This window comes from Corvus cornix, chromosome 23, assembly GCF_000738735.6.
Source record: "Corvus cornix cornix isolate S_Up_H32 chromosome 23, ASM73873v5, whole genome shotgun sequence".
In the NCBI taxonomy this organism is placed as follows: Eukaryota; Metazoa; Chordata; class Aves; order Passeriformes; family Corvidae; genus Corvus; species Corvus cornix.
In genome coordinates, this window is record NC_046352.1 from 5,333,591 (window position 1) to 5,347,169 (window position 13,579).

The window sequence follows — 13,579 nt, forward strand, 5'->3', positions numbered from 1 at the left end:
GAGCAGCACAAAGAGTTTTGGTGTAGAACTGCTGGGGTTCAATGCCTTCATTCTGGTTGAGTTTTGATCAAGGTGATTTTCTTGCAAGGTTTAGGGATGGGCAAATCCCTGCAGCTGGAATGGCAGCTGGGCTGGGTGAAGTGCTGAGCAGATGGACAGATGGATTGTGCATGGTGCTGTGGAATATTTTGGAGTTAAAAGTATGTGAAAATTCCGGGAGCATTTATGATACTCCCAGAGGGCTCCAGAAGCAGGGAAGGGAACTAAAATTGTCCCTTGTTTCCCCAGTAATGTGATTTTTAACTGCTTCATATGACAGTTCCGGGTTAGGGACCGCAGGGTAATGCAGAGCTATTCCTGCATTTCAACCCCACACTCACAGAGGTCTTTCCAGGAATAAAAGAAAAGAGACAAAAATGACCAGAAGGGAGATAAATAAGCCCAAAACAAGGTGACATGGAGGAAACATTTGGGCTATTCCTGCACGGTTGGCCGGGAAGCAGCTGTGGCTCCAGAGCCTGTGGGTGTAGCCCCAGGATGCCCAGAGGTGATGCTGGTGGTGCCAGTGTCCCCACGTCTGTCACACTCCAGGGAGGATGGAAATGGGGGGGTTTAGTGGGGTAGCAGAGGGGGAACAAGCAGAGTCCCAATAAGTGTTGGGATTTAAAATTTTGAGGTGGAGCTGCTGCCTTGGGCTGTTCCTCGCCAGCCCAGGAGGGAGGACCTGGGGGTTTGCATCCCTCTAAGGAAATCCCTGTAAAGCCCCACTGGGGGAATTGGTGGCACTGGGAGGTCAGTCAGGGCTGGCCGGGGCAGTGGTGCCCTGCAGGGCCAGCCCAGGGGCTCTGGCTGGCTCCAGAGCATCTCCCACAGGGGCTGGGATGCTGCCCTGGGCCAGGCTGGATGTTCCACCTGCAGATCTGAGGACATTGCATGGAGCTCATGGGAAACGCAGGGACAGCTCCTTCTGAGATGAAAAGCAAAGTTTCTCCTTGGAATTAGTGCCTGGGGTGAGAAAACAGCAGTTTGCTGGATGCAACTGGTCCAGGGATTCAGCCACATGTGGGACATTCCTGAGGTTGTGCCACCGAGCACTCAAAAAATGCTGATGGGGCAGCACCCGGGTGAGGATTTAGCTCTGGGTGTTGGCACTGATCCTTGGGCTTCCCAATTCCCCATGGAGAAACCCCAGAGCCCTTTGAGCCCAAACCAAGAGGTGGCTTGGCAAAGGGTCAGGTCTCAAATAACATCTTCTAACACCTTCTAACATCTTCTAACATTTTCCTGGCTATTTCCCCTGGGAACTCTTGTTCATTCGTTGCATTGAACAGGAATGGGGAGTTTTATTTGGATGAAGGCACAGAAGTTATTTCATCCTTTCAGGCTGTGATAACTCATCTAATAGCCCTATTACATCTGGCCATGGCACCGCGGCAAGCGTCTGACCGCTTGGGGCTGGACAGACGGGGAGGAGAACAGCAGGATGAGATAATCTATTTTGTCTGTTAAGAAAGAAAAAGGATTTTTGGCATTAGCAAAAGGCAGGTGATTTGGGAAAATAGCAGAGAGTTGTTAGAAAGAGCTGGATGGGGGTGTAATATGTGGAGGTATAGAAAAAGAAAAAGGGGGATATGGGAGGAAGAGGGAGAGAGACTGGAGTAAAGGAAAAAAGAGGAAAAAAACCCAGAAGGCAAAAATTTTTGGGGGGTGAAATCGCTCAAAATTCAGTGTGGGGGTTGTGTCCCAGCAGCTCTGCAAAAGCCATTTGCTGCAGGGGAGGCACCGCTGGGAGTGATGCTGGGGAGGGACAGAGGGCTCTGTGTCCTGTGGGTTTAACCGGGAAAAATGGGGAATTACTGTGCTGGCAGCAAAAGGTGGTATTCTGAAATAAGTTAAAAGTTAAAGGATTTTGGTGTGGGAAGCCCTTGGTCAGTGTGGAGATGCTCGTCCAGTGGTTTAGGGGGGAACGGGTGGGTGCTGCTGCTCCATCCCTGGGCTCTGGGATAAGGGCTCAGGGCAGCCCCTCTCCCTGAACCTGCCATTTTACAGAGATATCTGAGAGCAAAAGAATCCTCCGGAAAGTACGGCTGGCTCCTAAGAGATTCAAAGCCCCAAATCCCAGCTCTTTACCCCCAGCCTGGGAGAAGACACAAGATGTGATGTAGCCACACTGGCTGCACTTGAGGCTGCTGTCACCGAGTACCCCGGAGCTGAAAACATTTCTCCCTCGAGTGGGAGGGATGGTTCCAGTGGAGACCATTTGCAATCACAGCAAGGCCTATATTTTTCCTGCAAATGACTGTACTTGAAGAGTGATTACTTCATTTTAGCTCGATTGCTCCTGCAAGACACTTGGGGCCGATGACACGGGGTGTCATCAGCTGAGGGCAGGGGACTGCGGGCTCATCCTGCCGGTGCTCAGGGGTGGAGGAGATGCTTGGGAAGGGACAGGGGAAAGGATTTGCACCCCGGGAATGGCATGGAGCTTGGTCCTGATGGGTTGTCACCAGCTCCATCCCCGCAGCTGCATGGAGCAGTGCTGTTTGCCCATCTGTCCTTCCTTCCTCACTGCTTCCCTTTGTCCCTCCTGTCTTCCCTCGGTGCAGGATTGGTCCCAGGCCATGCATGATGGGGCTGTGCTGTGCCACCTCCAAACCCATGCCCGTGTCCCTGTCTGCACCCCTGGCCCTGTCAGTGCCAGGCAGGTCCCCCCTAGCTCGGGGAAGTGGTGATGGGTTCTTGGCCAAACCTTCCTCCCTTTCAGCCCTGTTGGACAGGTGGGATTTGAGCTGGATGTGCTGGAGGGGAAATTGTCCATAACTGTCCTCATGCAGAGCCCTGGGGACAATTCCTGCTCGTCCCCACATCTGGTGGCAATATGAATGCACACCCTCCGTGCGTGCACCGACCCCTCCGTGCATCCTGCAGCTCCATCATCCCGGGAGGCTCCCCCAAGCCCCTTCCCCCGGGGAGGAGCCCCCCGGGGCTGTCGCCCGCCTGCACCGCCCTGCCCGGAGCCCGTGCCCGCCCTTGCGGGGACAAGGAGCCTTTGTGGCACCCGCGTGTCCGTCCCGCTCCGCTCACGCACAGTTCGGGCCGTGCCCCCAGTGCGTGGCAGGTCCTGGGTGCATCAATGATCTCCGTGGAGAAGCACGGGAGTGTCACCAAATGAATCCCGGGGCTCATCCGAGGAGGTGGCACCGCTGGGATTGGGCTGTGGAGCGTCAGAGCAGGACGGTGACCCACAGGGAATGGGGAACAGTTCTGTTGTGACACGCGGGCTGCAACAAAGCCCCTTTTTATTGTTTTGTGAAGCGATTGGTTTGGAAATACAATTTTGGGGTTTAAAAGGTAGTGGAAAGCACAGCGCAGTGCTCCAACAGGCTTGTGCAGCTTAAAAACTCCATGTTTCCTGGTTGATTCCCCCAGAATCCTAGGAATATCCTGATGCCGCTTGCCCTTGGCTTCATTTCCCCCCTGAACCGAGATGTTTCAGTTCAGCTGCTGAGACAAGATCCCCCCAAATTCCTCCCCAGTCTGGGCAGAAACTGTCCCCAGCTCATCCCTCGGCTGCTGTGTCACCCAGTGCCTCTTCCCAGAAGGATTTTGGGGATTTTTCTCCAAAAAACTCCAGGGGGACCCTGCAGAGCTAGCACCGTGCCAGCTCTCTCCTGCCTTCATGCCACACATCTAAGCAGCTTAATTCCCTTATCGGGCATTATTTTAACAGGCTTTTAGCGTCGCTGGGAGAGGATTTGTCAGGATCACTCCATGCTCAGCGCGGGGCAACGTGGTTTGGAGAGGAGCGTCCATCACCCTCCGCCCTCACCCCAAATGTGCTGTCCTGGCTGGGGGACACACGGGGCTGGGCTGGTTTCCCCCCGATCCCCGGGGACTGATGGATCCCTGCCAGCGGTGCCACCATGGTGCTAACCTGCAGGGGACTGCTGGGAGCAACTGGGGGCAACTGCGAATGAACGGGAAACGTTTTGTACCCCCATGGCACAAGGAGAGGTGACACTGGGGACACTGCCAGGAGGAGTGTTTGGGGCTGGCAGCTCTGAGGTGACCCCAGATGGGCTGAACCTCTGTCCCAGGGAGGAGGGGGCCGGGAGGGGGCTCTGCAGTGTCCCCGGGTCAGTCCGGTGTCCCCAAGGCTGTGCAGTGTCCCCGGGTCAGTGCAGTGTCCCCAAGGCTGTGCAGTGTCCCCGAGTCAGCCCGGTGTCCCCGGGTCAGCCCGGTGTCCCCGGGTCAGTCCGGTGTCCCCAAGACTGTGCAGTGTCCCCAGATAATGAAGCCAGCCCAACACAGAAGCAGTACAGCAGCATCCCTAGGGATGAGCTGAGCTTGGATGAAGCTGGTGGGCAATGCTGTCCTACTTCCAGGGCTGGGAGCTTCCCGGTGGGCTCACTGGGCTCAGCGACACCCAGGTACCGTCCTCCTGTCCCTCTGTCACCCTGCTGGGTGCTGGTGCTGGGTGCTGTCTTTCAGGACAAGGCATCGCACGGTGATGCCAATGCCAGGGATTCTCCCTGTGTGATTTGGGGTACGAAGTCCCAATATTTCCAGCGTTGTTCCCTCTGCTTTCGAAGTATTCCTGTGCCCAAGCAGTTTCCCACCCTGGAGTCGCAGCTGGGGCTGGGTGACCCAAGCACGGATCACGCCGGAAAGCTGATGCAAAGTTCCCCTCCTCCTCACCCCAAACCTTTGGGAAAACATTTTCCTCCAGAAATAGGGCTGCAGAGGATGTCAACGAACAAGGCGCCTTTCATCCCCGCTGGCACTGCCGGCGGGGACACCGGGGGCTGCCAGCGCTCTGTGCCTGATCCGGCGCACCCGGCTGGGAAAGGGACGGAGAATTTCCTCCTTTTACATCCTTTCGGGTTTTTCTCCTTTTTGCTCGCTCTGAGTTAGATCCTGCACCTCCGTCACCCCCTGCCCACCCCGGGGGACGGTGGCTTTGCTGGGTGTCACCGGGCTCTCAGGTGCCGCTGCCACTCCCATACAGCCTTGTCCAGCTTTCCCGGTCACCATCTTGCGGGGCAAAGCGTCCTGTCCCTGTCCCTCAAGGACATCCAGCCTGTCGTGGGGGACCAAGGGGGTTTCAGGGTCCAAAGACACCCCGGGATGGGCAGGAGGCTCTGTCCCCAATGTCCAGCCCGTGGGGTCTTGTCGCTGTCCCACAGTCTCGGGCACAGCCCCAGGGGTGATGGGGGGCACTCGAGAGGCTGGGGGCACCCACCCCAGAGTGGGTGTCACCATCACCTCCCCCTGTTCCAGCCTCCTCCCAGCACCCGTCCTGCAGCTGGACCCTGCAGGATCCACTCCAGCTTGGTGGGGACCCTCCAGCCGGGACCCCCGAGGGTACCCCCTGCATTTGGGGGATCCTGGGCACCCTTCTACAGGCAGGGCCCCTCCAAGCTGGGGACTGTCCCTACACTCCTGCACACCCCGAAAACCAGGGACCCCCAAAGCCTGGCAGCCCGCAGGGAACCCCTCTTCCCCCTGTAGCTGGGTCGCCCTCTGCTGCAACAGGAGACGCCCCAGCAACGCGGACCCTCCCCGCAACCGGGGACCCCCCGGGCTTTCTCCCGCACCCTTGCGGGGTCTCCCCTGCGCCACACCGCAGGCAAGAGGCGCTGCCGGGCAGCCCAGGCCCCGCGGTACCGGAGACCTTCCCCCCCTTAACCGTGCACCGCCCTCAGTCCCGTAACTCCCGGGACCCCATTCCCCGCCTCCGCCGGGACTTCCTCCCCTCTTTCCCGGTACCGGATATCCCCCTCCTCGCACCCCCCAGTACAGAGACACCCCCCCCCCCGCCCCCCCCGTACCCACGGACCGCCCCTCTGCCCGCACCCGCCAGTACGGGGAGAAACTCCTCCCTTAACCGAGCGCCGCCCGCCGTCCCCACCTCCCGGGACTCCTCCCCTTCTCTCTCCTCCCCCGGTACCGGGAGAGCCCCCCCCAAACTCCCCCAACCCCCCCCGTAACGCCCGGGACCGTCCCCTCGCTCCCCCCCAACTTCCCCCGCCGCACCACCGCTCGTGTCCGCCAGGGGGCGCCGCCGCCCCGCCCGCCGCTGCCGTTCCCGGTACCGGCGGCCCCCCCTGCGCCCCCCGCGGGCGGCGGTGACGTCACGGCGGGCGCGAGCCGCCGCCGCCGGTATTTGAGGCGCGGGCGGGCGCGGGGGCCCCGCTGCGCCCCCGCCGCGCCGGAACCGCGGGCGCGCAGCGGCGGCGGCGGCCACGGCCACGGCCCCGGCCCCGCCGCCCCCGCCCCCGCCCGGTCCCCGGCACCGGCCGCACCATGCGGAGCGCCCGGGCGCTGCTGCTCGCCCTCGCCCTGCGGGTCTACGCGCTGGACACCGAGACGCCCGCCGGTAGGAACGGAGCGCGGCGTGTGCGCCGGGAGAGGGGGTCCCGCTTGCTCGGTGCGGCTCCGGGGTTCCACCGCCCCGGGGACGCGGAGGGTCCCGCCCGTCCCGCCGCCACCTGTTCCCACCGGAGAGTCCCCGAACTGCCTCGGGACCCCGCCCTCCGTGAAGCCACCGGGACCCCGCCGCCCCCGGGCACCGGCCTGGGGGCTCCTCTCGCCCGCGCCCCCCCCGCCGCCGCCACCGGGGAAGTTCTCCCTGCCAGGGGTGCGGCGGCCGGGGGCTCTCGGCGGCGCCCCCACCCCGAGGATGCTCCGCCGAGCGCAACGGCTCCCGCTCGCTCCCGGTACCGGGGCCGCCGTCCGACTCCCCCCTGCCGCCGCACCCCGGCAGGGAAAACTTCCCCCGGTGGCGGCGGGGGGAGCGCGGGCGAGAGGAGCCCCCAGGCCGGTGCCCGGGGGGCGGCGGGGTCCCGGTGGCTTCACTGGGGGGCCCCGAGGGGAAGCTGGGGACCCTCCGATAGAAACAGGTGGCGGCTCCGGTCGCAGCCTCCCGGCTCTCGTTGTGCCGCGGGGGTACAGGGGGAGTTGTACCGAAACACGATCGATTGATGGATTTGGTTAATTTACATATTTTTAATTTTTCTCTCCTCCCCCCCCCCCCCGAGCACCCCGGCGCTGAGCCCTGCGCCCCCCGGGACCCCCCGGGCAGGGGCTGGGGAAGGGCTGGTGCGGGGTGTGGGGGGACCACTCGCTCCCGATCCCTTCGGGAAGCTGGAACGGGGTTGGATGCTGCGGGGAGGGGGAATTTGGGGCTCCCGAGCTGCTACCGGGGGCTGCGAGCGCTTTTTGGGGGAAACGGAGCCACAGGGGAACGGGGAGATGGTGCCTCACTCCAAGGGGTCCCTGGTGCTGTCGCCCCCAGCTCCTGGGTGATGCTGCTCACATTAAAGTGTATTTTTGCCTAGTTCTTTAATTTTTTACCTTTAGATTCAAGCTGCTCACCTGCACGCAGTCCCTATGGTGGTGCATTGATTTTGTTTTTTTGGGTAGTGGCATTTCTCCAAAGATTATAAATAGTGACACCCATCAGCAGAAAACAAGCGGCGGCTGACCCGTGCGGTGGGGGATGGATGGGGGGGGGATGGACAGACGGTGGGTGGGGGGATACGGAGCCGCTGAGGCTCCCCCGGCTCGTGCAGGGTGGGGGAAATGGGGAGGGAATGGGTTTGTATTTGGGGGGGCAGTGTGGGGGGGGGTTGCTGCTCTGAGCTTCGGGGCTGAGCAGGGGGGCGATGGGGAAACTGAGGCACGGAGCTGGTGGGGGGCTTAGTGCTCCGCTGGAGTAAAGGGCTTCTTCCCCCCCTCCCGCCCCTCTCCCCCCGGTGTCGGGGGGGTTTGGGGTTTGCTGCTCCCCAGCCCTGGTGTGTGGTGCTCTGATGGATCTCAGGGCTGAGCTGCCGCAGCCCGTGAGGGGCTGGAGGGGCAGTGGCGGGGACACACCGGGGGTTGGGGGGGCTTTGTGGGGAGGGTCTCCCTCCTAAGCAAACCCTTTTCCCTCGGTGGGTTCCCTTCCCGGCAGGACGGCGCTGGCGAAGGGCAGGAGCGAGCCCGCTCTGGTGTAAATCAGGAGTGTTTGCTCCGTTTCCCTGGTAGATGCAGAGCAGGCGCAGCTCCGCAGTGGAGCCGAAGGGACTGGATCCAGCTGGAGGTGAGGGGTCTGCTCCCAGCCCCCGCTCCACTGCAGGCTGCTTTTCACCTGGATCTGCTGTTTGCGCCTGCTGATGTGGCTTGGCCGGCTGTGGGGAGGTTGCCCGGCTCATCCCTGGGGCTGCACAGTGGGCAGGGCTGGTAAAATAAAATTTAAGCCGTTTGCACGTGCTCTGGGTCGCTGGAGAGCACCGGCTGCTTGTCTCGGTGGGCGTTTTCAGAAGATGGGGGTTTTTTAGCTGTGCCTTTGGAAAGAAGGGGCGCGGTGTGGTCCCTTCCACAGGTGGGGAAACTGAGGCCCAGGGAGGAAGTGGGGTGCCCTGGTCACAGCCCCCCGCGGCCTTGGGGTGCTCTTTGCTCCTTCCTGCAGCCTTCAAACTTTTTGTAGTTCATGAAGATTCCGCAGTGACTGAGCTGCCATCGCCGGCCCGTTCTGCTTGTCCTGGCGGGGACCTGGGTGGCGTTGGGAGGCACTGAGTGACCCCGGGGGCTCGTGTGGTGCCAGCAGGTCGGGACAGGGACCTGTGCTTGGCACCAGCGGGCTTTGCCAGCCCCATCTCTCCTCCCTGGGCTCTTTGCAGCAGGACCCAGAGCCTCTCCCTGCTGGGGGCCCGTGGCCACGAGCGGGCTGGCTCGCTGGGCCCTGGGCAGGAGGTTGTGCAGGCTCCGCTATTTCCCTCCGCTTTTTGCCGTCCCTGCTGGGAGAGGTGGATGTGGCACTCGGGGACGTGGTGGCCTTGGCAGTGCTGGGGGAATGGCTGGACTCGGAGATGTTTCCCAGCCCAGATGATTCCATGATACGGTGCATTTCTGCTTCTCTGTGTTGCACCCCAAAAATTCAACAGTGAGCTGCTCTCAGGGGTCCCAGCCCGTGTCCCCCGTGCTCCCGGGCTGTTTTCCAGCCGTGGGGACACTCGGTAGGGACGCAGAGCTGCGGTGCTGGTGGCACTCCTGCCGGAATTATGCGGAAGCTGTTTGCGATCGGCTCCGACTTCGTGAGCAATTAAGCAAATAAAACATTTGGGTTTGCAGCTTCCGTTTGGGAGGTTGGGATTGCCAGGGAGCACCGGACTGGGGCTGGTGGCATCTCCGGTGGCACTCGGAGAGCTTGGGGGGGGGCTGGGGGACGTGGCTGCTGGCTGTGGTGACCAGCTGAGGCCAGGCAGGGGGGACGGGGCTCCCCAAGCGTCCCTGTCCCCCGGGACAGCGCTGGCAGGAGGTGGCACGGGTGACCCTGACCCCGACGCGGCGGTGCTGTCTCGGTCGAGTGACTGGGAACAGCCGAGCAGACGCCGTTCCCGGGGCTGGGATTGGGGTCGGGAGCGGGGCAGACCCCGCCCGTTAACGGTCCCGGGGGCTCGGGAGGTGCTGGGGAAGGGACGAGCAGGGGATGCTCGGGGGAGGGGGAGCCAGGAGCGGGGGTGTCCCCGGCTGCTGCTGGGGGACAGGGTCAGTGTTTGTGCCCTCCGGGTGCTCAGGTGCCTGATGCTGCTCTTCCAGCGCTTTTCCCGGTGTTTATTTCCCTCCGCCTGGCTCTCCATGGGCTCTCCCATGCCAAGGCATTTTTTTTCTCCCCAACCCGCCTTCACCAAGCACATAAAATGTGCGAGAACGTTACATTTTCCTTGTCAGCTTGTTTCAGCCTTCGGTTTTTTTTTTTTTTTTCTTCCCTCTTGCCTGTTTTGCCGTGCCAGGGAAGAAGCTCTTTCTCTTGTTTGCTCTTCCGTGTGTTTTTAATGCCCTGGGAGTGCCGTGCCCTTTCCCAGAGCGCCCAGACAGTGCAAACACCCTTGAGGCTCCTGCATCGGGATGCTCTGGAAAATCCTGTTGACGTGCCCAAGTGTGCCCAGGGCAGAGGTTTCTGGCTCCCAGGCCCTTGGCTCTCTAGTGTGTGCAGAGGGACACTGGAGCGTGGTGGATTTTCACCATCCATGAGGGAGAAGCAGAATTTCGGGAGGCTCTGAGTGATGCTGATGCTCCTGGATGGACCTGTCCCCCTGGCTCTGTATCTGCAGCTCCGTGGTGGAGCCTGGCAGTGCCTGGTTTTTTCTCAACCATCAAGACTTGCAGTCGCATTTGTTTCATTTTTACCCTTTTCTTCTCGTTCCAAAACTCCTGTTTCATGTTTTCCCTCTGGGTGCCTGGACCTGCCCCGGCCCCAGAACAGGGATGCTGGTGAGTCACCTCCTGGCCCGCGGTGCACATTTTTCCCTTTGCTATCCAAACTAAGACAAGCCAGCCCTATTCCAGCTTCCCTGGAAGCTTTCCCAGAATAAAGCCTATCGGGATCAGGGCCCTGGGGGAGGAGGGACACCCCCTGGAAGACTGAGGCAGGTGCTTGTTGGTGGTGTTAACCCCTGTCCTGGCTGTGACAACCTCCTTGTGCCCGTTGATGTTGGTTTTTCCCGTGACTGCAGCTGGAATGGAGCTTTTCCATCACTTCATCACCCTGTCCTTGCTCTGCAGAGGGGCTGGGAGCTCTGAGCACCCCAAAATGCTCCCTAACAATCCTCTCCTGGCTGCAGCCCCTCTCCAGGGATTCGCTGCTTTGCTTTGGGCAGTCATGCGAGGGTTAAGCACGAGGGGCTGGAGGCAGGGGAAGGCAACTCCCGGCTGCATCCCTGGGAGCTGGGAGGCAGCACAGGCTCTGGAGAGCCTTATCGACACGGGCCTGCCATCTGCCTGCTTAAACCTCCACAAATAAGCTTTTTAATAATCTATTATTAACATGCACTATAATTGTCTTATTAGATGTGTCTGGAACCTTTAGTTACTGCGTGATTAAATGTCAAGATTCCCAAACCTCTTCTCCCCCATGGCAGCTCAGGATTTGCTTTGCAGCTTTCCTTGGATCCTGCTCTCCCATTCCAGCCTGGAGACCCCTCCTTAAAACTGAGGCTTTCTCCTCTGGACAAGAAGGATGCCCAGCAGTTAATCCCTTGGAGCTCGTTGTCTCCTCGTTGGCAGCCTCCAAATAAATAAGTCCTGGAGATGGAGCTTTTCCTTTCCTCTGCAGGTGGCCTGGCAGGAGCCGCTGCTGCTTTCCCCGTGCTGGGATGGATGTGGGTGGGTGATGGGGTGGGGAGGGGGGTGCCGGCCTGGCTGGTGAGGTCCTGGGGACGCGGGATCTGCTCCTCCTCGCCGGGTGAAGGGCATCTCTGGGGAGGGGAGGGGCTGTGGAGCTGGCAGGTGCCAGAGGGACTTTCCTGGGTGTTCCTGAGCTGTTTGCTTTCCTGGCCCTGGGAGCGGCAGGTTCTGCACCCTTTGCCTGGGTCAAAAGCCAAAGTCCAGCTCTTCCAGCTGCTGGAAGGCAGAGCAGGAAAGCCCTTACCTGTGGAGCAGCCCTGTCCCCCTCCCTGCTGCCAGCACTGGGGGCTCACACATCAGCTGCCTTTCGGGGCTGTTATTTTATGTATTTTTATTAAATCAGGGGTGTTCTGCTGGCTGGCTGTTGGCTGCAGCACATTCCCAGCTGCTCCTGTGCTGCTCCAGGTCCTGCCTGGCTGTCACAGCCCAGGTCTGCAGCTCCTGCCTGGGCACTGCTGGGGGGTTTGCTACACGTTTAAAGGGCCCAGGCTTTGCACCCCAATTTCTCCCACATGGAGAGCGAATCCAAGCATGGATTGTGGCAAGCCAGGCTGGGGCTGTCCCTGTTTCTGTCCCTGGGTTGCCTCTGCCAGACCCCAAATCTGGGTGCTGGTGCTCTGCTTGCTGCAGGAGCAGGGCAGCAGAACTGCCCCTGTGCCGTGGGGTACAGAGGGGTGCAGGGGCTGTTCCTGTGGGTGCCTGGCCACTGGGATGCTGCTTGCTCCGGAGAGGAGGCTGGGCTGCACTGGGAATGCCGGGAATGCAATGCTGCTGCAGTTTGGGCCTCAGTGGGGTCTTGGTGTGTGACCCCCACTGTTCCTGACAGATTCACAGCTGGAAGGAGCCTCCTGACTGGCTTTGGCCATAAGTTTATTTCCTGACCTTCCTACCTCCCAAAGTGCTCCAGATGTTGAGGAACAGGAGCTGGGTACAGGAGGGTGCTTGGCACCCCTTTGGAATCCGGCTGACCTCAGTGTCCTGCAGTGGGGATGGTGGCCCTGGCTGGGGGGTGGGGGGCTCTGGGCAGCCCCGTTGCTGAAAGGGGGGCAGGGACGTGCCTGCCATGCCCCCGTTGCCTGGGGACCCCGCTGCCCACCCAGGGTGGGCCCTGACTGGAAGCTGGGGAAGCCCCATCCCCGACAGGGATGGTGGGAGCAGAGCGTTGCTCTGCAGCTGGGGGTGGGATGCAGCTGGAGCAACTTCCTGAGTATTTTTGTCATACACAATTTTTTGATGCCTTTCTTTTAATTGGGCTTGAAAAATACTGGCAGATCACCCGTGACAGGGTGCCTGTGCTGGCACAGCCCCCCCAGATCCCTGCAGCCTTCCTGGGCTGCCAGAGGGTCCATCCTTCCCCATTCCCCGGGTGTGCTGGTGCTGGGGAGCCCTAAATTAACCAACAACTGCTTTGGCTGCCTGGACCCCCCATGCGGCTCCAACCTTTCCTGACATCGTTAAGTTAATCAGGATCGTGGCTGGGATGGGGAGGCAGGAGATGCTCTGTGGATGAGGGATGAGGACATCGGTGACCTGATGAGTCTTAACGAGGCCACTGTCCCCACGGCCCTGCTCAGGAGACAAGCCCTGGTGACCCCTGGGTGTTTGAGCTGCTTCGTGCTGGAGGCCTTCAGCCTCATTAGTCCAGTTGGCTGAGCCGAGGAGTGCATGTGGCTCTGGTCCAGCAGCCAGACCCTCAGCTGCTGGACACACCAGCTGGGGCAGGGTGTCCCCCAGAGCAGGATATCACCAGAGGCAAGTGGTGGCCAGTCTGGAAGAGGAGAGTAATAATCACTTGCTGTGTCCCAGCTGCTCCCCAGAGCGGGGGGCTTGGCTTTGGGGTGCTGCCCGAGGGGTCTTCCTGCTGCCTGCTGATGGGAGGTGTGGGAATGGCTTTTCTGCGGAGGGGATGGAGCACTGCGGCCACTCGCTTATGGAGGCGAGAGCAGGGGGAGGGATGGACTACAGCAAACTGCGTTTCCTCGCTTGGATGGACTGGGAGGCATCCATGGAGCTGCTGTGGTTTTTGGGGGTGCTCTGTAGGGCTCCTTGGGGTGCAGCCCCCTCTCTGTCCGTGCTGTGTGACCCTGAGCCCTGGGTTCCTCCAAAAGCTGGGATGGTGGAGGGTTCAGCAGCAGCAGTTCTCAGGGCTGGTCAGGAAGTCCAGGCTGATCCACCCAAGGATGGAGTCTCCTCCAAAGGCCTTCCCTGCCGCTGGCAGCCCACCCGTGGGGACGAGGACCTGTCACAGCCCCCCCACCCTCGAGGGCCAGCCCCTCATCCCCTGCCAGCACATCCTGCCTGTCAGCAGAGGCACGCTGACACCCTGGGTAATTAGCTGCATAAATGCTCTTTCCTTAATTACCAGGTATTTCAACGTGGTTAATTGAATTAGCACAGGTGGGTGATCCTG

General features: G+C 60.8%; 1 protein-coding gene across 6 annotated transcripts in view; it reads left to right on the top strand.

Annotated features, from left to right (window-relative positions):
- Nucleotides 1–6,261: 6,261 nt before the first annotated feature.
- PTPRU (protein tyrosine phosphatase receptor type U) overlaps nucleotides 6,262–13,579 on the top strand; it is a 56,575-nt gene continuing 49,257 nt past the window's right edge. For all 6 annotated transcript variants that reach the window (XM_039564567.1, XM_039564568.1, XM_039564569.1 and 3 more), the window contains exon 1: nucleotides 6,262–6,379. In XM_039564567.1, the coding sequence (XP_039420501.1) occupies nucleotides 6,307–6,379 (73 nt within the window). In that variant the 5' untranslated portion in view covers nucleotides 6,262–6,306. The remainder of the gene's footprint in view (nucleotides 6,380–13,579) is intronic.